We start from the raw sequence: 27,368 nt of genomic DNA, 5'->3' as shown, positions 1-27,368 counted from the left end.
TCAATGAAACAAAACAATTATAATAAGATAAAGTTTACAGATAACTCATAAATTCAAGTAAATTCAAAAGGAAACATTATATTAATAAAGAATAAATAAAGAAATGTATAAGTAAGTAAGTAAAGTTTATTTATAAGCGCTTCTCACAGACAAAGTCACAAAGTGCTTGACAAAACAATAAAACATCATCATAGGAATCGTACAATGATAAATGAACACACACGCCACGTGTTAAGAACTCATAACAGCACCAAAACATCATAAAAACACAATAAAACACAATGAAAACTAAATAAAAACATAGTATAAAACAGAATAAAATCAAGCACACCGGTTACCCAAACGCCTGCCCAAACAGGAATGTCTTTAAATTAGCTTTAAAGGACTCAACAGAGTCCGCAGACCGTAGATGAGCGGGCAGAGCGTTCCATAGCTTAGGAGCCACGGCCTCGAACGCTCGATCACCGCGGGTCTTAAAGGAGAGGTGTCATGGCCATTTCCACTGATCATAATGCCATTGTTGAGGTCTACTAAAATAGATTTATACTGTGCATTTTTTCAAACTCACATTGGTTTCTCATACAGCATCTCTGTTTAGTATGTGTATTCAGCAGTATTCACTTTCTCCACTAAACGGCTCGTTGTAGCTCCAATAGCTCCAGCCCCCACCCTCCCTGTGAGCACAGTGTGCTCTGATTGGTCGGGACGTTGTGAATCGCGCTGAGCTCCGTGGAGGTGTTGTTTCCTTGTTTAGGATACACAGCCAAACTCATCCTGAGCACACACAAAGTCACAGCCGAAGTAAAAACAAGAAGTGTGGCTTGATATTGAGTAAGAAAAAGGTTGATAAACGCTGTGAGAATGGGTCTGCAGAGAGAATTTTGCCGCGATCCCAACTGTCTGTTATCAGCCTGCAGCCAGGGAGGAGAAATCTGCAGAGCTGCCTGCTCTGAGTGTGTGTGTGTGAGGAAGTCCGTCAATCAGCGGGGGCTTAACGTAACGGCTCCACGGATTGGTCCATTTGGTTCCGGGTACCGCATGACCGTATCGCGTCATAGCTCTGGGCGTGGCTACTGGGTATCCACACGTCACAACGCCCAGGAAGAACATGAGAAAGTTCCAACGAGGCGTTTTGGAGAGGTATTTTCTGTGTTAGAGTTTTACTCGCTACAGGGTGTACTTTGAGGGTTTGTGACTCTGCAGACCGTTTACATGCATAACAACCTTCATAACACACAAGGGGACGGGTAATAACCGGAAAAGCATGACACCTCTCCTTTAAGGTGGGTACGTGGGACAGACAGTAAATTGTGCATGTGTGATCTGAGTGGGCGGGCTAATGTATACGGATGAATTAGGTCAGCCACATAAGCAGGAGTCTGACCGTGCAATGCTCTGTAGGTGAGAGTGAGGATTTTGAACTGTATCCTATAAGCTACAGGGAGCCAGTGAAGTGATCTGAGTATTGGGGTAATGTGGGACCGTTTGTTTGACCGGGTGAGAAGTCTTGCAGCTGCATTCTGGACTGCCTGCAGACGACCAAGAGCAGACAAGCTGAGAGAGGAGAACAATGCGTTGCCGTAGTCAATGCGAGATGAAATAAACGCATGGATAATCATTTCTAGGTCGGGTGTTGAAACTACAGATCTCAGTTTACTAATGTTTCGTAGGTGGAAGAAACAAGATCTCGTCAGTTGCTTAACATGGGTATCAAACGACGCGGATTGGTCAAATATTACCCCTAAGTTACGTAGTTTTGAGTTGGCAGCAGAGGAATATGGTCCAATACTTTTCAAAATCATGGGCACAACCTTTTCTGGTGCAACAACCAGAAATATAACTTATTATCGTAATCCTCAGCTTCCCTGTGTTTCTTGGCAAGTGCTCTTTAACTAACATTATACTATCATCTTTATCCTTGTACCGTAAACGCTGAGCAGTGAACTCTTCACTTGTTAGGTTTCAGCTGGACTTCAGTTTGTCTGAAAGCTCTCGGTCTCGTTCTGTTTACCGTTTGGTTTTCTCTGACCTGAGGACATCAACATGTTGGAGCAGAGTTGACACGTTGATCCGTCCGACGCCACCGTGTCTTCGAAACATGAACATAATGAGTCCACCTGTCAATGGAGGTGCCGCTGTGCTTCCTGTAAAGAAACAACACCTTATATTTGCTTTAGAAGCTGTGGAATCAGGTCTGGTTTGATGTGTTTTTGACATAATTTGCAGTAATGGAAGAATCACTCAGAGCCTTTACTTAAGTGTAACACTGAGAACACACTTTACTGCAAGAGGTACCTTACTTAGGTAACAGTATGCATTATCAAACACAAATGCTTAAAGTATGAAAAGCACAAGTAGTTATTGTGTAAAAATGTTTGGCTGTCAGTGTCCAGCAATACATTTTATTCTATAAGATCATCATGTGATTTGAGCATCACTAAATAAGTCGTTTTTTGGCTCTGTGACGATGCATTTTCTCCAAAAAGTAGGAGATGTTTCTCACTTTCTTCACAAAAACTTGAAGATGTATGGTTTTGAATGCATAGGGGAACAGGAAGCCAGTGTAAAGACTTCAGAACTGGTGGTGTGGAAGTGACCGTTCGATCGAATAAAACAAAACACTGGTCAGTCAGCATCCATCCTGCACTGACTGATGTGTGGACTGCTGTCACTCTGAGCCACACACACACACACACACACACACACACACACACACACACACACGCACACGCACACGCACACGCACACGCACACACTGCAGGGCTTGTGGGGTTTCCACTATCGCTCCAGCCTTCTGTGTTAGTGCTTGTGTGTGTGTGTGTGTGTGTGTGTGTGTGTGTGTGTGTGTGTGTGTGTAGTTTACAGTACAGAGTGAAAGCAGCTGTCTCTGTGCCCCCCCCCCCCCTCCTCATCTCTCTGTAAACACTCAACATCCGCTGTAATCACAAGAGCCCGCCGAGGCCCTCAGACCTCTGCCAACCTCCGAGCTGAGCCCCTCAAACACAACCCTGCAGTACATGGTGGACATAAACACACACACACACACACACACACACACACACACACACACACACACACACACACACACACACACACAGGATTTCAAAGTCCACCGGTCCTTTTCCGTCATTTACCAGCAGAGAGAGAGTTCGTTCTGTGGTCGTTTCATCCTCTGCTGCTCTGTTATGTTCCTGTTGGGCTTCTTTATAAATACTTCTGACTCAATTAAAACTTAAAAGTGTCCTCCCAAAACTTGTTGATGTAGAAACTTGGGAACACAATAGGATTCAATTAAATGTTCAGACAGGCCTTTTTGAGGAAAATATTGGCACTCCAAAACGCCCAAACAAAGAAAAATAGGAATGCTTAAATTGTTGTATTGACGACCACATCAAACAACGTTATTTTGGCAAATACCTTCAAGAAAACATGTACAATTACACGCAGCAAGGTTAACGTGGTGAATTACTGCAGCTTGAGAGTGGGTGGTACGTTCAGTTATAAGATTTACTCATTGAATATCCAACAGTGTTTGTTGCTGGGCTTATTGTAGAGCTTTAACATGTCCACTAATCGATAGACAGAAAGGTAATCGGCGACTATTTTGATAATAGATTCATCGTCACATTTGCAGGAATAGAAGAAAATGCTTTTTTCACACTTAAACTTGAAGTTTTCCCTTTTCTTTGTTTAATATCAAATCTGACAAAACAAAGCACTAGGACAACAAATGGGATGGTCATTTTTCATTATTAAAATACATTTTAAACACAAATGTATAAATTAATCTAGAAAATAATCGACCAATCTCTAATATATAGATTTCTTGCTTTTTTTATTTATTGTTTTTTTCCCACACAATAACAGGAGAAAATACAGAGTACAAATGCAGGTGCTATATATATATATAAAAGAAAAAGATGGCAAAACAATAATGATAATAAAATAAAAAGACCATTACAGTAATAGCAATGAAAAAAAGAAACCAAAATACACAATGACATGGCAGAAACAGAAAACCCCCTGAGACCAGTCGCTCCCACGCAGCTCTGTTTTTTTGCAGTTTTCCCACCAGTGTTGTTGGATCTAATATCCTATAAAACAATCTAAATAGAGCAAGAAGAAACAGAAATGGAAATGATATTGCAAGTGACCCTTTCACATTTTATAAACCAATCAATTCATCAATTCATATTGAAAATACTCTTCAAATGTTGGTTGCAGCTCTGGTTTTTCGCCCCTTTTCCCCCTCAGTGTTGTCATCCTCATAAACACTCATCCCATCAGCTGCTGTAGCTCTCTGCAGAGGGCCATGTCTCTCAGTGTGCAGCAACACGCCTGAATGGCCTGGCTGTTAGTCACAGGGATCAATCAGGACCCCCGCCTGAGCACAGGGACCTTTATCCACGGGGGTGAGGGGCTGGTGATGGAAAGGGGGGAGAGCAGGAGATCTGAACGCACCCCCACCTATCCTCACACACAACCTCTAAATGGCAAAGCAATCCTCACACCACCTATGGCGTGCCCTCGCTGAAACACAGGCTTGATATGGAAACGACATGCATATGTATTCATGTGACCGCCGGCTGCATGGCCCCCAGCAAACCCCGACCAATAACTGAGAGGCTGCTCTTTAGCTCCCGTGGAAGCTAATTACATCTCTGCTTTATTAGCGCCGAGGTATAGTCGGGAGTGTTTTGCATTTCATAACTCATTCCCTGCTTTTAATGTCAGACCTGTCTTTGGCATTCTCGTTTGATTTGAACCCCGGCGATCCCAAACAGCCTGATATCAGACATCCAAGGAAAGAAAAAGACATCATATATTCAGAATATTACCATTGGATGGGTGGTGCTTTATGTACCTATGCAGTGTTTGGCCTGGCATATTTGTACGTTACCAAATGTAGATATGTCTGCGTAAGCACTACTATTACTGGTGAAAATAAAACACTTACTTTCATCTAAGGCGCCGTTTACACAAGGAGAAAACGGCTTGTATCTGCATAGTTTCGCGTGCGTATAGCCCTATTATTTACACGAGGCCGATAGAAACTGACCCCACAAACGATAACGGGTCCCAAGGTGGATAGATTTGCAAACGAAACGCTCTGGGGGGTCAACCGAGTCCGTGTAATCACCTCGATACGAATATTTCCTGAAAAAATAACGATAGCCCCGCCTCTCCCCACCTCTCCTGCTCACTGCTGTAGCAACTATCAAAAATAGCTGTGTTCATTAAACGCACAAGGGGTTCTTGAATGAAATAATATTATAAAAGGCAAACCAGAATTGTTAACGCCCAATATACTCCTTAAACAAAATAAACAGAGTCAGATTTCATGCATTGATCCATTATATTGACAAAGGAGGATCTCACCCGGTGTTTGTAGAGAATATCTCTCTTTCTGAGCGGGTCCTCTCCACAGAGACGTGCTTCTTGGTCGGTCGATGCAATATCCACAGATTCGGTTTCTTTCAGTTAACTTCCCCGTTGCATTTATCCATATGCTGAGGAAATTACTATATCCCGCTGAATACCAGCAATCGCCACACACACTTCCTCCTGTCAGTAGCTACTGCTAGTGCTACTGCTACTGACCATGCTACAGATATTAGTGCAAAAATATACAGCTCCTCTACCACAACCATCAGCAACAAGTGGACATGGAGAATTACATGAACTACATGTTGCTAAATACACCGCGGGGCATGAACAGAAGGGTAGCCATGGCAACATTGCGGCGGGGCTGCTGGGCTGCTCTTCTTCGCTGCTTTTGGTGTATTTTGGCGGAAGTTACAGCGCCACTTACAGTCCCGGCATATGTACTACAGCGTTTCCAGCGGCCTCGTTTGAACAGACACGTTAAATGAAACGAATGCATGTGAACGGAAGACTTTTTTGAATACGCATACTGTGCATAAACGCAAACGTTCCCGTGTGAGCGGGGCCTTAGGCAGTGATGCTAAATTCAAGCACCATTGGAAAAGAAGACTAGTTTTATGGCTTCATTTAGCTTAAACCCTTTATTTCATTAGGGCTTATTATATTAACGTAACGCCACACATTGTAGCTCCTACTGTATATAACCTGAGCCAATTTGCAGGAAATGCAAAAAGATGTGATGTCATTACAATGTAGAGTGTATGGGCAGAACTAGAAATCACTGGCTGGAACAGAAAGAGAAACACTACAGCGTATCTTTACTTGAAAAAGTAAATGTAGTACAATTCCTCGATATCCGAATCCAGAGTTAATTCCTCCCTTAAAAAGTGTGCTTGCTCTGGTCTCAATGGATGTGGAGACAGGGTTGAACTTTTGCTTTTAGCGCAAATGAGCAACTTCCACAGGAGTAAACGTCTCCAACGCTGTTTCCAGTTCTCTTCAAACATCCATAAGGTAGCAGCGCTTCTTCTTCACCTGAGCAAACATGGCCTCAGGCGTGTTTCTTCCTAGGACAAGCAAAGTAATCCATGAAGACGTGAGGAAGAGAGGTGCAACATGGGGGATAATCCTATGTATCCATGCATGTGTTGTTATGTAGATCCTCTCTGTAATTAGACCAGAGTAAAGGAGGAGAGGAGGGAAGGTAGAGGTGTGTGAGCTTCAGGGACATGCTCTAATCGTCTTTGTCAACCTCCCGCTGTGGTGTCAAGTTTCATATCGGCTCTCTGTGGCTGCACCGTGGTTCAGGAGGGCCTCGGTGGGGTGGAGTTGGCTGAGGGCGCCTGAAAGACCCTGGTGCCCCGTGCTGAAAACACACAAAAGCACAGCAACACACGCACAAGCTCTGTCGCAACCAACATCCGTGGCATGAAGGCAAATGACTGTGGAGGTGAGCCAGTGAGCGGCGAGAGTTCGCTCTGTGTGTGTTCTGCGCTTCTTTGTTCCCTCCGTCAAAGCCACTCAGTAAATCCGCCGCTCGCTCCAGGCCGGTCCTGTAAGCACAACACGTCACCGCTCGGATAATTCAGGCCAGAATCACAGTCATTACATGCCAAGTACAATAATCGTAGGGGGAATTAGTCCTGGTGACAACTCACAGAGAAAGTTGCAGCTTTTGAAGGATGTAGGGGACCTTATTTAACGGTAATCTATTATACAACATCCACTTGTTCATGTCTCTTCTACATCAACATGTGTCCCCTCTGCGTAAAGAGATTCTGAAAGTTTCAGGAACAAAGATTCTCTCTCTTTTTGTCCTGATCCATTTATAAAAAAACCTGTCTGAAAATGAGCTGATCAGATTTTGGCCACTTTATGATGTCATAACGATGTTTTGGCTTGTGTAACCATTAGCCAATCAGCAACCAAGGTAACCCCCCCCTCCCACACCTTATCACCTGAATCTCCTCCTAGAGCACCATTAGGCGCTTTCACACCAAGTACTTTTCCCAGGAATAGTCCCCGGAACTTTTATTTCCCCGGAACTATCTAGCAGATCGCGTTCACACCGGAATAAATTCCCTGAGGGAAGATTACGCAAATGAAGCCGCTGACGTCACTTCTTCTTCTTCTGCTTTGGGTTTACTGGCAGGCCGCAAACAACTTCACAGCGTATACTGCCACCCGGAGTCCCGGAGCCCCCCGGAGTCCGGGACTTTGGGTGGCAGTAAATCGCCACCCGAAGCCCCGGGTAAATCGCCAGAAGCGCCGACACCTCCTCATCACTCCACCGATCCCACTTTTTATTTTGTGTTGCCATAAGTTAGTCTCTCTCCGTTGGTGCGCTGGGCTAATGCTAATGCTAATAATGCTAATGCGAGGAAATAAAATTGCGGCTTCACAAAAACTTTTCGGAGTTTTACGGGGCGTGGTTTGCAATTCGCCCAGCCAATCAGAAATTGGAACCTTTTCAACCTTTTCAACCTCTCCCCTTTTCAGTCCCTGCTAGAGAGCAGGGACTGAAAAGGGGAGAAAAAGGTTCCAATTTCTGTGAAAAGGTTCCAGAAAAAAAAGATATTTTTGGTGTGAACGCAACATCCCAGGAACTATCGGAACTATTTCTGGGAAAAGTACGGGAAAAATACTCCGGTGTGAAAGCCCCTATTGTTTGTTTGTATTGTGTTCATTTTAACCAAATATCTCTCAGAGGGGCGTGGGGAGGGGCTCCTTATTTTCATCTAAAGTAACAGACAGAGAATCAGCACTTTTGAAACAGGGCTGAAACAGAGGGGATTATGGGATGCTGCAATGATCTGTTTGGTGTTTGGAGCCAAACACTTCAGAGACATGTTTTGTATATATATCTGAGACCTATAATATATTGATGAAAAACAGTATAATAGGGGACCTTTAATGCAAAAGATCGGCAACCTTCTGTTCTCTTGCACTCGACAGACAGGAGGGTGCCACTGGACCGTTGTCAGGCAAATTATCATACAGATGTTACCTGTCTTATGTCCCTTTTGTTTCCTGCTCCTCTGTATAAAGTCGTTACTTTCCTGTGTAACGGGGTCAGATTTATTTAGCACACATTGGTGTTGGTTATCTGTCCTTCCAGCTGGAAATAAGATTGAATCTGTTAAATGCTATAACTCATTATTAAATAACACAATGTTGGTTTAAGCTTGTTTATTTGTTCTTTCCTTACCAGAAGGTGATTAAGTGTGGCATTTCCACCACATAGAGGACCTTATTTAATGTCAACGCAATGACCCAAACACAAATCCTGCTTGTTTACACTCTAACGTGTCTCTGCGTATATGTAATAACATGTAAACAGTGGGAAGCCAGCAATATGCCCGTGAGAAATGACCTGTGCATCGAGAAAAAAACAAATCAAAGTGCAGCAAAGCAGTATGCAAATAGAGTTTGTTGACATGAGTGTATTGCCAGATTCATCACAGCTCCGTGCCAATCCTCAGGAGCATCTTTACCGACCGAACAACGTCCGAACGCTCTTCATCTCCCTGCTCACAGCGACACAAATAGACCCCGCGATGGGAATTCTGTGCCATTATGACCAAAGCATAGCCCTCTGTAACAAAACAAATGCTTATTGTCATCCCAGGATATATTCATGAATAAAAGCATGAATACATTTTGATATTGGGACATTAGGACTGATATTAAGTAAGGGTTCGCGTACAGGGCTTTTCCTCAAACTGAATTATTTGTCCATGTCGATGGAGCAGAATCGTGCCTTTGTCCTTTAGGATTTTTTGCTTATTTTCCTTACATTTTGTTATAACAAAAAGGAAACTGTATACACACCAACCAGTAGGACACAATCCCTAAAGACAGCGTCCCAAATTAGTTTTCCCCCTGTACGACCTTCAATTACTTTAGTTACTTTAGTTCACCCTGAATGACCTTGTTCCTCTGCTGTAAGCTGGAGTTTCCTTTGCACTAAATTGTGTGATTCTCTGCCAGAAGCTTTCATTAAATTACTTTTTCCAGTTTTAACATATGTTTATACAATATACTTTTTACAGCTTAGTTGTTCTTAACTATATACTTTACCAGGATGAAAGATTTTGGTCGTAGGATGTATTGTTCTTAAAGGTGGGGTAGGTAATTCACTTCAGAAACACTTTTTGTTATATTCCATGGAATGCTCTTAACATCCCGATAGCAATGAATACATTAAATGCTTTGACAATAAATATATAAAAATAGATCATCTGTGGAAGCCGTGGTACTGTAAAAAGCACGACCAATCATCTGAGCCGGCCCGGCTAAAATAACTGGATGGCCTACCTGCCTGTCAGCCTTCCATCTGTGCACAAACTTATCTCGTGCCCTCATTGGTCATGTGCGCGTTCGTGTGTGTTGGAGGAGGGGCTCTGTAAGGAAGTCTGAAGGAAGGGGCAGATTTTTTTCGGCTGCATAGTTTCAAATTCTAGCGCACTCGAGCTGGTTTCTCCATTCTTACCTACCCTACCTTTAAGTTGTCAGATAGATAAGCTGAGCCAATGTTAGCGACAGTTGAACAAAAAGATAAACCTTTATTTTAAACATGACACTGCTTTATTTAGTAGCTTTACTGGTTTTACTCAGTGTGTCCTTTAGTTATAGAAAAGGTTAACTTCTGCCGATAACTCTGCTTCCGTTAAAATCCTCCTAAACGTCTAGATCCTATGTAATCAGAGGAATTAGCTAAGCAAACTCCAATCGACCTTCGGTTCCCAGCCAACAGTTCATTTTCTACCAAGCAGCGTTGGAGAAACAATAATCTTTAAAATTAACAAACTTTAATCAGTGTTTTTACCAGTTTTATCAATGGGCTAGTTGGTGTTTGATAGATGAGACAACTCTGGATAACTCGGCTTTCTGTAAAAACCTGTTAAATGAAGTAATCGGGTAAAAACTGACTGCAGTGACGGCGATGGTGGTGAAAACTCCCATGATCCCAAGCTCCTTCAAGCCGCCACCAAACTTCGTCTTTTGTCACAGAACAGATCATATTGTTAGTTAAAGTTTCCAATTGTATGTGTTTTGCTAATCTTCCATTTCCCATGTTGCAGGGACGATGATGACATCAACGACGTGGCCTCCATGGCCGGGGTGAACCTGAACGAGGAGAGCGCCAGAATACTCGCCACCAACTCTGAGCTGGTGGGAACGCACATCCGTTCGTGTAAAGACGAAGCCTTCCTCCATCCGGGACTGCTCCATCGACGAATCCTGGAAACAGGTAGGACAGACTCGTAAACATTTAACCAGAGATAGCAAAGTACACACATCCTTTACTCAAGTAGAAGTACAGGTACTCGTGTTTAAAAATACTCTGGTAAAAGTAGAAGTACTGACTAAACTTCTTGACTCAAGTAAAAGTAAAGAGGGCTTTGAAATGTACTTAAGTAAAAAGTACCCATAACTCCCAGCTGTTTTAAAGAGTACCTGACCTCCCTTTATATTAATAGAACAATAATGTCATTGTTAGCTAATGAATGTTTCCATGCTGAACAACGGCAACATGACAACAAGTTTTCATTGGTCCCTCTTCTTTAGAGAAGACCAGGAAATGATGGATACACGGATCGTGTTCAAATCAATAGGCACGCAATGACTCTAAATAATAATGATCACGCCACCAAACACACATTCAAACTAAAGTAACCAGCCTGTTTGGGAAATGTAAGAAGTAGAAAGTACAGGTATTTGTGTTCAACATGTAAGAAGTCAAAGTAAAAAGTCGTCCGAAAAATAAGTAGTGGAGTAAAGTACTGATATCAGAACAGGACAGTACTGTAGTACAGTAACGAAGTACTCCACTACTTCCCACCTCTGCATTTAACTCGATAATGTTCGTACAGGAGCTGCTGTTCGAGAACGAGCGAGAATCCCCCCTCTCTTCTTCTCTGAGCAACAACCCAGTAACATCCCGGCTGATGAAATCGCTAACTGTTCTCTTTGCATTGGGAACAAGTTGTTTCTGTATTTATAGTGTCATCACTAAAGACAGTTTTGATTTTCTCTCTGTCAGTGGTTCAGTCTGAGCCTTTTCTTGTTTGGCCTTGGTTTAAATTTGATACACTTAACAATTCTTTCACCTCCTTTAATGAATTCTTCAGTGGCTGTCTGAACTCACTGGACCCGAGGCGCACACATAAATACTTTATGGGTTTGTCTTTTGAAGGCTGGCTGTCAGATTGTCCTCTGGTCTAAAGGAACAGAGTTTAGAGGAATGAGACTTGGCAGCTAGATTTGATTCTTTCTCTGTTTTTACTGACACTCTGAAGGCACAGTATTGCGTGTGCTAATCGATACAGGCGGAGAGGTTTGTTTGCAGCCTCACAGGAGAGTGATAGTGTCTTCATTACCTCTTCTTGCTACCGGCGGTGCTTTTTATTGCTTGAAATATCCTGTCGGCTCTCGCTGCACACTGAAACCTGTGAAAACGTATAATGAGCTGTATTACTCAAAATAAAAACATCTTGCTCCTGTGCATCAGATCTTGAAACACTCAGCATAACGCCACGTGACGGGGAGTCTCGCGCTCTCTTCTTAATTAAAGTATCTTCGGTGCAGCACGGAAGCCCGCGGGTCATGTTTCGTTACGTGGACTCTCGGCGCGGTTGTTATCCCGTCACCTCGAGGCAGAAGGGGTTGTTTAAAAATATAAATCTTTCCTCAGGGGGGGCACTCAGCGTGATGCAGGGCAGGAGGCTAAGGCGCCCCCTGCTGGGGAAGTGGCACTTATGCAGGGTAGTTGTGTCAGTGATGGGCCTCTCCGCGCTCTCAGCTGACAGCAGTCCGAGGGAGGCCCCCCCGCCTGCCAGCTCCACTCAATCAGAAACCTCTGCAGCTCTAAAGCTCTCTGTTACTGAGGAGCATCCTGCTGGAGCTACACTGTGACCTCTCCTGCCTCCTGGTTGTTCCTGCAAAACGATTCAATTTCAAGATTCAAAGGTTTTATTGTCATATGCACAAAGCTACAGTGTAGAAATGGCAGTGAAATGATTCTGACCTGAGCTCCTCCAACAAGGCAACATATATAATAAAATACAAAATAAAAAGTAGTGCAAAAAGTCTATATACATGTATCCGGTCAGCAGAAAGTGATACATCTTCCATCGCAGACTGAAAACACACCTTTTTCGACTGCACCTCAGCCAATGAAATCTCTATACATATTGTAATAATGTACTAGCACTTAGAACGGATTGGCTTAGTTGAAGCTAACGTATTAGCACTTAGAACGGATTGGCTTAGTTGAAGCTAACGTATTAGCACTTAGAACGGATTGGCTTAGTTGAAGCTAACGTATTAGCGCGTAGAACGGATTGGCTTAGTTGAAGCTAACGTATTAGCGCGTAGAACGGATTGGCTTAGTTGAAGCTAACGTATTAGCACTTAGAACGGATTGGCTTAGTTGAAGCTAACGTATTAGCACTTAGAACAGATTGGCTTAGTTGAAGCTAACGTATTAGCGCATAGAACGGATTGGCTTAGTTGAAGCTAACGTATTAGCACTTCGAACGGATTGGCTTAGTTGAAGCTAACGTATTAGCGCGTAGAACGGATTGGCTTAGTTGAAGCTAACGTATTAGCACTTAGAACGGATTGGCTTAGTTGAAGCTAACGTATTAGCGCGTAGAACGGATTGGCTTAGTTGAAGCTAACGTATTAGCACTTAGAACGGATTGGCTTAGTTGAAGCTAACGTATTAGCGCGTAGAACGGATAGGCTTAGTTGAAGCTAACGTATTAGCACTTAGAACGGATTGGCTTAGTTGAAGCTAACGTATTAGCGCGTAGAACGGATTGGCTTAGTTGAAGCTAACGTATTAGCACTTAGAACGGATTGGCTTAGTTGAAGCTAACGTATTAGCGCGTAGAATGGATTGGCTTAGTTGAAGCTAACGTATTAGCACTTAGAACGGATTGGCTTAGTTGAAGCTAATGTACTAGCACTTCGAATGATTTGGCATAGTTCAAACTAATGTACCTACATGCTTATTGTTACTCTGTACCCTCCTGGTTGAATGCACTTATTGTAAGTCGCTTTGGATAAAAGTGTCTGCCAAATGAAATGTGTAACTGTATAGTACAGTTGGTGTGGTTGGCTCGCATGTTGCGGACAAAGTTAAAAGCACACAACGAAAAGTAAACAAACGCAGAGTTGGAGAGCAGCCAAAAACACGGCAGCCATCATCACCGGCGCCATCTTAGCTCTGTGGGTTCCTACTAGTGATGTGTCGGTCGCGAACGAGCCGGCTCAAAGAGCCGGCTCTTTTAAGTGAACGACGGGAGCCGGCTCGCGCCCGCGAACGAGCCGTTTTTTTTTTTTTTTTTTTTTTTTTTAAGTAATACAAGACAGAATGATATGATGATCTCCGCGCTACAGCTGCTCCGTGCATGCATGCAGTGACATGTAATATCCAAGGATTAGAGACTGTTGGATGCTGCTGTTTTGAGCATTGCAATACATTTATTTTTATTATGTTTTTTTATGATTAGAGACGGTTGGATGCTGCTGTACTGAGCATTGCAATATATTTATTTTCACTATGTTATTTATTTATGATTATCCTTGGGCTCAGCAAAGATTTGATGTCAGCTGTTGCTGTCTTTTTTTCTATAGTTAATACTGAAATAGAGCCCTGCTGTTTTGTCAGGGCCCTTTCTTTAAATATAATTTTAAAATGTCGATACAGTAGCCCCTTTTTTTAAATGTCTATGCTTAAGTTTTTGTGTTGCTATCTGCTTTGTGTAGCGTGGTTCTACAAACAAGTCTGTGCATTCATTGGGTGGTATCAGAGAGATACAAGGGTCTGTAAATGCAATGAAAACAATTGGCCACAGCAAATAATTGATATTAAACATGTAATTTTTACTTTTGAATACTTCAGTACAAAGGATGTATTGAATAATTTAAATCATTAGTCAAAACAGGGCTACATTTGATTGAATTATAAAAGGTATAATATGTGGTAAACTGAAGAGCCGTTTGGGAGCCGAAAGAGCCGGCTCTTCTTGGTGAGCCGAGCCAAATGATCCGGCTCACCAAGAAGAGCCGGAATTCCCATCACTAGTTCCTACATGTGTGTTTTATTATGTACCATGACCCAAGGCATTCATTGCTTTATCCATTGGATATAGCTTCCTTTTGAAGGCGATATCTCAGGAATGATTGGAGGTAATTTCTTTAAATTTGGCACAGAAGTCCGATTAGATTCAAAGATGAACTGATTAGATTTTGGTTGGGAAAGGTAATTGTGACCTCACATGCATCCCATTCTCGGTACAACGATATCTCAGGCACGCATTTGGCAAATTTCTTTAAATTTGGCATTAACGTCCTTTTTCCCCCGGATAAACTGATTAGATTATGGTGGTCAAAGATCGTTTTGACCTCATGTCCACCTCATGTCCACCATATATATACTGTATGTGATATCCTTTGAAGTACATTTTCCGAATTTGGCTCAAACGTCCACTCCATGATGAACTTTGATTGGATTGTAATAACCAAGTCCATTGTGACCACACACAAACATCCCATTCCCGTAAACATGATATCTCAAGTCGACGCTGAATTTCTTAAAAGTTGACATTTTTATAAATATTTCCCACAAATGATTAATTGATAACCATTTGGAGAAACGTTGAGTAGTTGTTGGACACATACAACTGCATAGTGGTGATTGTAGTACATCTTTTAAATCAATTGAAGCGTCCTGATTCCCCATATTTCTATCATATCTCTCTTATTTATCCCCTCCAAACAAACACTTGTGCTGCCCTCCTCTCCCCAAATCTCCCTCCCCTCATATTTCTTCAGGCTGGTCCTTCAGCCTCGGTATAGAGAGAGGGGGGGGTTTCAGAAGCAGCTCTCTGGCCCCCCATCTCAGGAACCAGAACACAGGCACAGCTGGAGCTCTCTAGAAAAGCTCCTCAAAGTAATGAAGACACACACACACACACACACACACACACACACACACACACACACACACACACACACACACCACACACACACACACACACACACACACACACACACACACACACAGATGGCAGGGAACACACAGGTTCTCATATCTACAAATGATCAGATTCTAGGACCACACAATATATTAAAATAAGCCTTTCATTTTCAATATCTCTTAACAGCACAAACTAATGGCTAAAGAGAATTGTATGTATTACAAAAAAATAAACTAAAACTAAAATAAGCTTTTTATTTTTATTTTATTGCTATTTTATTTATTTATTCAATCATTTTTTGTATTCGTGTTTTATTCAGGCCTGTGTTTATTAACTTCTTAGTTTGAACTGCTTTCATTTATTACAAAGGAATATGTAACAGGTTACATATGAAAGGGGGTCTAGTATTGTGTATGAAAAGTGCTATAAATAAAGTTTGATTTGAAAGAAAACAGCATTGACACAAAACACATTGTGATTTGTTATGAGAGAAATAAATATGCAGTTTTTCTCAACCATACTTCCTTGAACCTAATTCCCCTTCAAAACAAAGGCAGAGTCTCATGCTGCGCTCGCATCATGTCAGTTTCACCGTGAAAGTAGCATGACCTGCTCCTGGGGAAAACACACATATATCAGCGTTATAAATGTAAGACATGAGATCCAGTCATAGAAATAAAGGAGTGTTTGAAGTGTCTCAGGATCTTGGGTTATTGTGTTTTTGTCGTTAAAGAGGAAACAACTACTGTAGTTTGGACATTTTCTGGTTCACTAGCAGCTGCTTTTCATAGCCTTGTTTCTATGGATACTTTCCAGTTTCTAGACTAAATAAATATTCCAGTTAGACCTCGATGCAGATTGTGTCTCTCTGTTGTGTTGAAAGTGATGAGCAGACAGCTCCTGCGTGAGAACATACAGTGTTATCTAACAGCCGCATGACAAGGAGAATGAAAAGGGAAACATGAATACATAATCTATGTTTACATAACTCCTACTTGTTATATCAAAACAAGGCCATTCCAATAAGTCTCATTTTAATACTCTGATAATAGATGGTAATGTAGTTCCTAAAACAACATTGGGTGTAAGTACGGCTACGTGTGAAAATGCTCTGTATGTGTGAGCGATTTCCTTCTGTTTAAAGCCATCTTTGTGTCAATATATTACTTTAAAGACACATTATAAGACATATTTACAATTGGATAGATCTCAAACATGGAGAGGGCCACACTTGCAGCTCTGTGAGGCTGAATGTATATATATCAGTGATTTAAGCTAAATGCTAACGTCAGCATGCTAAACAAACTCACAATGACAACGCTAATGTTCATCATGTTCACTGTCTTAGCTTTCCAAAATGTACTAATTATAACTTAAAGGTCCCCTATTATACTGTTTTTAATCAATATATTATAGGTCTCAGATATCTACAAAACATGTCTCTGAAGTGTTTGGCTCCAAACACCAAACAGATCATTGCAGCATCCCATAATCCCCTCTGTTTCAGCCCTGTTTCAAAAGTGCTGATTCTCTGTCTGTTACTTCAGATGAAAATAAGGAGCCCCTCCCTACGCCCCTCTGAGAGATATTTGGTTAAAAAGAACACAATAGGCGCGTTCACACCAAGTACTCTGCCGTACTTAGTTCCCAGCACTTAGTTGCCCTATGGAACTAAGAGCCGATCGCGTTCACACCGGAATAAGTTCCATGAGGGAAGATTACGCAAATGATGCCGCTGACGTCACTTCGTCTTCTTCTGCTTTGGGTTTACTGGCAGGCCGCAAACCACTTCACGGCGTATACTGCCACCCGGAGTCCCCGGCCGGAAGTCCCCGGAGTTGGGGACTGGCTTCAATAGAAGCTGCTGGGACTCCCAGCGTGGTTTGCAATTCGCCCAGCCAATCAGAACTGGGGCACTTTCTTCCCCCAAGAAAGTACCATCTCTCAGCAGGCACTAAAAATGTTGTAAAAATGTAAAAGTTCCCGGCACTAAGTACTCTTTTTGGTGTGAACGCGACATAAGGGGTACTAACGGAACTAAAGGGGAAAAGTACGGGGAAAAGTACTCCGGTGTGAACGCGGCTAATGGTGCTCTAGGAGGAGATTCAGGTGATAAGGTGGGGAGGGGGTTACCTTGGTTGCTGATTGGCTAATGGTTACACAAGCCAAAAAAATCGTTATGACATCAGAAAGTGGCCAAAATCTGATCAGCTCATTTTCAGACAGGTTTTTATATAAATGGATCAGGACAAAAAGAGAGAGAATCTTTGTTCCTGAAACTTTCAGAATCTCTTTTCACAGAGGGGACACATGTTGATGTAGAAAAGACATGAACAAGTGGATTTTGCATAATAGGTGACCTTTAACAAAGTACAGTTACGGCTCATGGATGTAACTAACGTGCAGGTATTTGACCTGATTAAATGTCAGCGGGCACCAAACTGGTTAAAAAATGTGTTTCTCAAGTGGACGTCTGTACTACATTTCATGGCATTTAATCCAATATTTCTCAAGACATCTCACTCAGAACTCTAAATGTGAACCTCATGCTGGTACTGTTAGAAACGTCATAGGATTACCAAATGAATTAGGCAGCGGTTTTCAAAGTGTGAGGCGCGCCTCCCTGGGGGGGCGCCAGAGAGCTTCAGGGGAGGCGCAGCATGAGAAAAAAAAGTAACGAGAACAAGATGAGTAAAGTGTCACTTGCACACTTTTGGCTGTCTGTGGAGACCGAGTTCCCCCACCTCGCCAAAAAGGTTGTAAAAGTGCTCATTCCCTTCACCTCCACCTACCGGTGTGAGTGCGGGTTTTCCGCATTGACTTTGATCAAAAGCAAGTACCGGTCAAGGCTGCAGCCAGAGGATGATCTGCGTTTATTCCTGTCTACATTGCATCCCCGCCAGAGTCCTGCACGGGTCTGATTTTCAAGACCCGCTCACGCCTCGCACCTGCAACGTGCAATACCGAACCCGCCCCGCCATCCCGCACATATTGACAATTAGTTCCGCAAACCGACCCGACCCGTCGGCACAAGATCCACAAACCGACCCGAACCCGCATATCCTAGGAGCACTGAAAACATGCAATTATTAACACACGCAGTTGCGTATTTGGCTCAAAAAGCGTGGGATGTTGGTTATTTTCTCCATGACACCAAAAGCCTCCCAGACGTTGGATTTCGCTCTTGAGGAAGAGTTATTTACAATGCTGTATTCTCCGCTAGAGCTTCACCTCAGCCATTTCGAATGTGGCGCGCTCAGCAGCAGATTGATGCGGTGCAGAGGTTATGATTATGCGCGGTCCCGCGGGGAGAGGTCTGAGGAATCTTACCACCCCGCGAATCACTTTTTTTGCGGGTCACCCGTCGGGTACCGACCCAATGCAGGACTCTGATCCCTGCAGGACTCTGATCCCCGCATCATCCGCCTGTGCGCATCAAAGACGCAGACTCATTGTTCCCAGCACTAAAGTAGGGGTGAGTGTAATAAGGAGGCAAAGTTGATGTTCAGTGTGTTGCCGGGAGCATATAAGGATTCATCCACGATGTTGAAAATGTAAAAAATGTTTAAAACACATATTTAAAACATAAAGATAAAAAGGTTTTAAAAAGTTATTTTTTTAATGTTTTTAGGAGGTGATGCTACTCAGCCAATCAAATCGGTGCAGTCAGTGAGTCAGCACGATAGATTCAAACACACAGAGACGAGACAAGAAGAGAGAAACAGTTGGAGTAACTTCAAATGGCGTGCTCAAAAAAGAGAAAGGTAGACAGCGAAAAACAGAGCATTTAATGACATTTGCTCTTACTGGACCTCTTTGAAATGCAATTGAATACCCCTGCATTATAGCAACAACAACAATAATAATAGCAATAATAATTGGGAGGGGGGGGCGCGGCTGTTCTCATGTTCTCTGAGGGGAGGCTCACCTTCTCAGACTTTGAAAACCCCTGAATTAGGGTGTATTGTCTGGGAAACATTAATATCTGTGCCAAAGGTCATGATCTTCTATCAAATAATTACTGAGATATTTAGATTCGACCAAAGTGGTAGACGTTGCCTTCCCTACAGCCACGTTGCTTGCATGTCAAAAATGCAAAACATTTCACCCAACTGGAGATGTTAGAATATGTATAGCAGGTTATCCCTGTTATCTGTTCTGTTTTGTACCAATGAAACTCAATATCAAAGCTGTTCAGTTCATTAGTGTTTCTGGGTCCAGAGGTTTTTTTCTCGGTCCAATTTCTTCGTGTTTTCGCTCACAGAAAAGTCTCTTAAACTTTCTCTGAAATATTAATGTCCCTGAAAGATCTTGTTTTTTAAGGAAGCGGAGCCTATTAGTGTTTTTCTTCTGACCTTGTGACATTGCCACATGTGTTGCCTCTGTAATCATAAGGCTAACAGGCCTCCCTCCATCCATTTCAAAGCTTTAGCGGATCTGCACTATATGCATTGTGCAGCTGATTTAAATAATTGGTGTGGTTTACTTAAAAGGGTGCCAGAGAGAAAAACGATGGTAATGGAATAATTTAAAAGGAAGTTGGAATCGGATAGTAACCCAGCAAAGTCCTCTTCTCTTTTGTTATGACTTCAGATGGTTTTTAGCTCCGAGGAAACTCAATTATCTTCCTCCTACGATACGAGATGGTCAATGTCGTTTACACACTCGAAGACGCTCAGCTAGTAAAGCCAAGACAGTGAAACAAATGAACGATCCAGTGCTATGGGTCCTATGTCTGGGAGTTAATCGCACGCACTAATGCAGACAGTCCTGTGTGAATGTGTGTGTGAGTACAGTAGGTGTGTATAAGTAGAAAATTAGAGTTGTGCTTTGTTTATGAGTTTAGTGTGTGTTGGTAGAGAGACAATTACCTTCTACCTGCTTAGCTTGTCTTTTTCTCGAGATTGAAAAAGTGAAGTGATGATAGAACAATCGCTTTCACCCTGTTTATCCCTTTCAGTAAATTAAATGCAAACTTATAAAACACCCAGGTAGTTAAATGGAAGATAAACATCCGGGAACGACGGCATTATATGGTAATACACGTTTATAATGTATAACAACTATGGGAAATAGTAAATATGAAGTCATAATGGCAAAAGTTTGAATTGTGTGTGTGTGTGTGTGTGTGTGTCCTTCACAGCTAAGAAGTTTGGAGTCACAGACGTCCCGATGGAGGCGGTCACGTTCATCTCACACGCCGCACAATCACGACTTCGAACTGTCGTAGAGAAGGTTTCCAGCATCGCTCAGCAGCGACTGGACTCCTGTAAGGTAGGAAGAACACACACACACACACACACACACACACACACACACACACACACACACACACACACACACACACACACACACACACACACACACACACACACACACACACACACACACACACACACACACACACAGTTTATTTAAGACATAATAACTTCAGAAGTAACAATGGAGTGAGATATTGGCTCTTGTTTTTAAACAATGCATCATCTTGTTAAGTCAAAAGATCTTATTTTGAGTTGTATCTCAGATGAAACTTTTTTTTTCTCACATATTTATTGGAAAATCACCAACTAACATCAGAAAACATAACACTTTTGAGCATTTGCGGCTTAAATTGTAACACAAAATGTCCTGATTCTGGTCAAATATAGTTCAAAAGTAGTTCTCCCAGCTAATTACGCGATCAGATTCATCTAAATATCCCTTCTAATTTCAAGAAATCTTACCAAGCTAATTTTAACTTGTTCTATTGGCAGATCTTTGTACTTATTTCAAGTGAAAACACGTTGTTTTCATTCGTTTTTCAACTTGTTTTTGGAGCAGCATTTCTTCCCGCCCAAATGTCTTCTTTAAGAGAGAGAACAATAACTCTGAACATGTGAACTGAACTGTTGGACAGAACAAACTTTACTTATGAACCTCCAATATGGTAAAAGGGAAAGTATGGGCTTTATTTCCAAGCAGCAGTTTACATAAAGAGGAAGACCGTTATAAAACATTTCTGTCACAATCCATTATTACCCATCGGTCTGTACACAACTCTGACGGGGGGGGGGGGGGTGACGCTCCTGAACTGTTAGCGCCGGGGTTATGCATGCCCACTGCACCTCGCGGGAGCGCGCCACAGCGTAAAGCACTCACAGACATTTCAATGATTTGTACGGCAAAGTTACGGCCCGTCCACACAGCGGCGTGCGTTGAAGCTTGCTCCATTTTTTGGAATATGAGGAAATGACCTGCGGTGTGTCTCTCCCAGCATACACGCGGTTTGATTGGCTGACGCTTCCACCGAAGCTTCAGAAGCTTCAAAAGTTGAACATTGCTCAACTTTTGCAGCCTGAAACGCCAGCAAAGCTCCGCTCTGCTTCCCACAATGCAGTTCGGCGAAAAGTGAGGCAAAGTGACGTCACCCCATTCAAAGTGAATGGGCAGAAGCGTTGGAAGATTTTTTTAACGCTGCTGTGTGGACGTACCGTTAGGTTTGGAAACGATATCATCTCCTTTTTGGCGGGCATGCATAACACCGGAGCCTCGCTGCGGGGAAGCTTTGGCGCTGTTCTGAGTTTGTTCTAATCTGTCAAAATGACGGACTGCTTTCAGATTTTTCCGTCATTGTTAAAACAAATCGGTCATAGACGGAAAATATTCGGTTAACGCGACTGTACTTCTGTTAACAGTAGTATAAACACTTGGAGGTGGATACTCACCAGAGTTAGGAAAGAAACTTCATGGCGACATTTACACACATATTAAAACACATACATTTGAATATAGACTACTCTGCTCCAACATTCCCACATCGGTAAACAGCAGCATGCACACAAACACTTTTATATATATCTCCCGTCTAAACTCACAGACGAATATGCAGCTGAACCACTAACATAAACACATAAAAGTTAATATGAGAAGCCTTTTTGTGCCTTTAAGTTGATAAACAGACGCCTTCTCAGTCACTCAGCGTAAACTTGAGATATAAAGACACTTCTAAGTGCTCGTCTCCCGCCGCGTACCTCTCTCCTTATTGGTGACTTTATCTCTCGTAGCCCTTGAATGCAAATCTATAACCACATTTAATTGGTGTACTTTAAAGCACAAATCCATCTCCACTACAAGCGTGAATCTTGGCGTCGTTGGGAGAACTGGGGGGGAAACTTTGAAAATGTGTTTTTCCTGACACCAAGGGAGGAAGAGGAGCATCGCTGCAGCTGTCCCCATCTTGTTTGGCACTTCTTTCTCTTCTTCTTCTGTTCCTTTTTTGTGGTTTTGTAAATGAGGTGTGTGCGTGAGGGAGGCGCGGCGCTCTGTGAAGCCACTCTGTTGACATCAGCGGAAAAAAAAGAGAAATGAAAAGACCAAACGAGAAAAAGCGACGGCCTTAAAGAGCAGCCGGGCTTCAGCAGGATCTTCAGCAGGAGTGCAGGCTCAGCACTGCTACAAAGAAAAGGCTGGATGAGAGGGAGGAAAGGGGGGGGGGGGGGGGGGGTGCTGGCGATGAGCCTCCTCTGATGTGTCTCTGTGCTCAGTGCCACCCGGCTTCACACAGACCTGACACACACACACTCACACACTCACACACACACACTCGCAGATAGAACAGAGTGATATAGAAATCAAGTTCAAGCGGAGCTGCATCGGAGCCACACACACAAACATGTGAAATAAGCAATTATCCTATTAACTTTTGATGACCTACAAAAAGTTGTTTTTTTATACGTGCCTTTTTGCCTTTTCCCAAGTGAGAAGTGATCGCACCATGCAGAGGAGCGTCAATGTCTTTACATAGAAAAAAAGTTAGTGTGTGTCGGAATCAGACGGGCGTAAAGTTGGTTAAAACCAAATGTGCAGATAGATAGATGGATAGATGGATGGATGGATGGATGGATGGATGGATAGATGGATGGATGGATGGATAGATATATGGATGGATGGATGGATAGATAGATATATGGATGGATGGATGGATGGATGGATGGATGGATAGATAGATAGATATATGGATAGATGGATAGATGGATGGATAGATAGATAGATAGATATATGGATGGATGGATGGATGGATGGATAGATAGATAGATATATGGATGGATGGATGGATGGATAGATTGATCCCAATTTGGGAAATATTTGCGTTGCAGCAGCATAAAAAACAAGGCAATAGTTACACACACACAAACAAATTAAGACACTAGAAATACATAATAAAGTAAAAAAAAAGATATTCATGTGGAAAATATTCATGTGGAAATACACATTTCCAGTAACAAATATAATGCAGGATATTATTGTGCAAGAAATTGATTATTTAATATTAAATTGAACATAAATGTACAGTGAATATATGCAGTAAATGATGAAGATATGTTTCAGGCTCATCAGCGGGGCATGTCTGGTTTTTTATCGCAGTTTTTTAATTTTATTCACAAGTTTAACGGTGATGATGATAGTCCATTAAGATGTACTTGGGATCAGTATTACTGTGTTTCAATACTTTCGTAAGGACACAAACAGCAATTATGTACTTTAGTAAAAACACATCACCTTCTCAAATCTTCTCGCATAATACGCACTATTTATTAGAACTCTTTATTACTATTAACTTATGATAAGGAATGACTAATGTATGTGCGCGCTCGCTTAATGATGATCATACGTGTCGTAAAACCTTTTTTGTCAATTTGCACTCGATCTTTATCATTTTGCTCCTCCTGTTAGCTCAGCAGCTGTTTTTCCTTTCTTTTATTTGACGTCTTTTGTTTTTAAACAACAGCTCATTGTATATGTATATTTCTAGCTGGAACACCTGTCAGATTATCCAGACTACAGACAGCAATCTACTGTAGGCAATTAACTCACTATAAATGATCTTACAACCCTTCTTTAAACAATCCAAACCATCCCTTTAAGACCCCATTTACACGGGAACGCAAACGAAATGCAAACGAACGATATCAAAAAAGTCTTCCCTTCACACGAGACCGCTCGAAAGCGCTCGAGACTCTGTAGTACATATGCCGGGCCTGTAAGTGGCGCTGTACTTCCGCCACAAAATACACCAAAAGCAGCGAAGAAGACCCCCGAGCATGGTTGCCATGGTTGCCTGGTTGCCCTTCTGTTTATTCTCCGCGTGGATGTTGCAACATGTAGTTCATGTAGTTCTCCATGTCCACTTGTTGCTGATGGTTGTGGTAGAGGAGCTGTAGATTTTGCACTAACATCTGTAGCATGGTCAGTAGCTACTAACAGTAGCTACTGACCATGCGACAGCAGTGAGCAGCAGAGGTGGGGAGAGGCGGGGCTATGGCTTCATCGTTATCAGGAAAATGATCGTATAGGACGTACACACGGACCCGTTATCGTTTTAGGGGTCCGTTTCCGCGTCTCCGTTACGGCCTCGTGTGAACGAACGGGCTATACGAAAGAGAAAAGTAGCGGATACAACCGTTTTTGTTCCCGTGTAAGCAGCACAGACTCAAGTTTAAAAAAATAAAATGTTTGAATATATTTGTATTGAAGACTCATAGAAAAGACATTTGGTACATTGATAGGAACCACAGTTAGAAATGTTCAACAGTTCAAAGCTACTAGCTTAGTCTCTACTATTGTACATCAATTGACAAGCCATGCATAGTTGAACTTCCCTTGAAGGCGTACAATATTTAAACCACAATTATAACTAGAACAGACCATGTAGCCAACATGTAAGAGGGTGTTGTACAGACTAACAGGAACAAACACTAAATAAATAATAAATAAATAATAATAAAACAATACAAAGACAAAAACTAAATATATAATAAAGAGGGAAAGGTGGGGTTAAGGTTAAGAAGGGTTGCCACTCAGTGTTAAATTTAATGTGTCTTTCATTAATGTCTGAGAAACATTTTAATAACATGCACAAATAGACCTTTTATCCATTTCTGCTCTGAATTGTGTGTCCAAAGCCTCAGTAGCAGCCCCTCATTGGGACTTGTAGCTTCTCTTTCAACATGGCAGTGATTTCCTCTGTGTCTCCTCTTCAGGACGAAGAGGGCTACGAGCAGTCTGCAGACGTTCGCTCGCAGCTGCGCTTCTTCGAGCAGCTGGAGAGGATGGAGAAGCAGAGGAAGGACGAGCAGGAGAGAGAGATCCTGCTGAAGGCCGCGAAAGTAAGCTATTGTCACCTCATCCTCTGTGTGTGTGTGTGTGTGTGTGTGTGTGTGTGTGTGTGTGTGTGTGTGTGTGTGTGTGTGTGTGTGTGTGTGTGTGTGTGTGTGGTGTGTGTGTGTGTGTGTGTGTGTGTGTGTGTGTGTGTGTGTGTGTGTGTGTGTGTGTGTGTGTGTGTGTGTGTGTGTGTGTGTGTGTGTGTGTGTGTGTGTGTGTGTGTGTGTGTGTGTGTGTGTGTGTGTGTGTGTGTGTGTTGCTGACAGTGTGTATGGAGTGACCTCCCCACGTCCTCCCAGGCTCCGGGCCTCGGGGCTCCTCTATCCGGACGCAGCGAGGGGGGGAGACGCAGTACACTACGCAGCCCCACTGCATCACACACACACACACACACACACACACACACACACACACACACACACACACACACACACACCCATCCCATGTACAACCTGAACAACATCCCTCTATTACAGTCAGTTTGGAGAAAGGTGCATTGGGTTGATCAAAAACAAAGGCACATCATTAAACACTCTGTAATGGACATCGAAATATAAAAATGAAACAATGAACATCATGTGACTTTTTTTATTATTTGCATTTGAAAAAACGTGAGGGTTATAACGCATAAAATAATAATAAAAACTCAAATACTTGAAACGATTTAATAATAATCCAATAATCAGAACAGTAGAACAAATTTGAGAAGAAATGTAACATAAAATATATGTTTTTTTTAATCATTAAACACATTTTTCTTATTAATACCATGTCTTTCTCTTTTTATTTAGTTTTTAATCATTACAAATATTATAATATATTATATTTCTATGTAAACGAAGAGCCTTTGTATCCAGATAATGCACAGTGTCTCTGAGAGCCTAAGACCTGTCCTTGCGTTGTTACCTGTCCATCTCTCTGATCTCCACCCGGTGCTCATTGAGACATTTGTTTATCAGTAAAAGAGAATTTATAAAAATCACCACTGACCCAAAAAGAAAAAAGAGAGAGATTCTTTTGCAAATGAAAATGCCTCGCGGTGCGACATTAGCAGAAAGCTAGGTTAATTTAATTAATTTTGAATGGAGCAAATGTCCCACAGTAAAGATTCTCATTGCAGCACACCTCACCGTCTTAATTGCATTATTACGCTCGGGTCTTGCCATGCAGGATATTAGAAAATCCTAGTTGATGAACGCCGGCCACCATCATGACCTGTCTGGGTTTATATGTTAGCAGAAGCAGATAGCCTCGCTCCTGGTTGGGAGGAAAGACATCGCCTCAGCAGGAAGAAATGTGTGTGAATAGTGACGCTTTATGTCCTCGGTCAGTTCAGTTCTACCTGATTGAGCAACGTAATCTAGTTTTTCATTATTTATTTAACAGTTCTCTTCATTAACAGTGAGGAAGTTGAATGTAGCTACGTTTGTGTTATGAGGGCTTACCTCTTGGCTATTTGGTTCGCATAAGCATCGATGAGGATGGTTTGAATTCAAACTTTTGGCACTTGTTTGGAGAGCAAATCATTTCCTGATAATTGGGAGATACCACCACCACACTGCCTTAAAACTACTTTTTGATTTTGTGTGTGTGATGATGACATAAGTTTTGATGTCATGTTGAGTAAATAAATGTTCAGTCATTTTCCTTGCTGCTTGTTTCGACACACATTATATTCGGCGTTGCCACTGACGGGCGGACGTGTACAATGTCATTTCGACTATTTCAAATGGGAGAGAAACTTGGGTTTGTTGCCTTTGCAGACCATTTACATGCACAGAAAACCTATACAACACACTACAGGAAAGGGAACACCCCAAAAAGCAGAATAGTGTCACATCCTGGCCCTGG

General features: G+C 42.3%; 1 protein-coding gene across 2 annotated transcripts in view; it reads left to right on the top strand.

The window, feature by feature from the left end:
- LOC117496717 (transcription initiation factor TFIID subunit 4-like) overlaps positions 1-27,368 on the top strand; it is a 124,985-nt gene that overhangs the window by 38,836 nt on the left and 58,781 nt on the right. For both annotated transcript variants that reach the window (XM_034148453.1, XM_034148454.1), the window contains 3 exons: positions 10,470-10,639; positions 20,521-20,651; positions 25,397-25,522. In XM_034148453.1, coding sequence (XP_034004344.1) covers positions 10,470-10,639; positions 20,521-20,651; positions 25,397-25,522 — 427 coding nt within the window. The remainder of the gene's footprint in view (positions 1-10,469; positions 10,640-20,520; positions 20,652-25,396; positions 25,523-27,368) is intronic.

Source organism: Trematomus bernacchii, unplaced genomic scaffold, assembly GCF_902827165.1.
Source record: "Trematomus bernacchii unplaced genomic scaffold, fTreBer1.1, whole genome shotgun sequence".
Classification (NCBI taxonomy): domain Eukaryota; kingdom Metazoa; phylum Chordata; class Actinopteri; order Perciformes; family Nototheniidae; genus Trematomus; species Trematomus bernacchii.
Note: the sequence above shows the minus strand (reverse complement) of the source record. Positions and strands in the feature narration are given on the sequence as shown.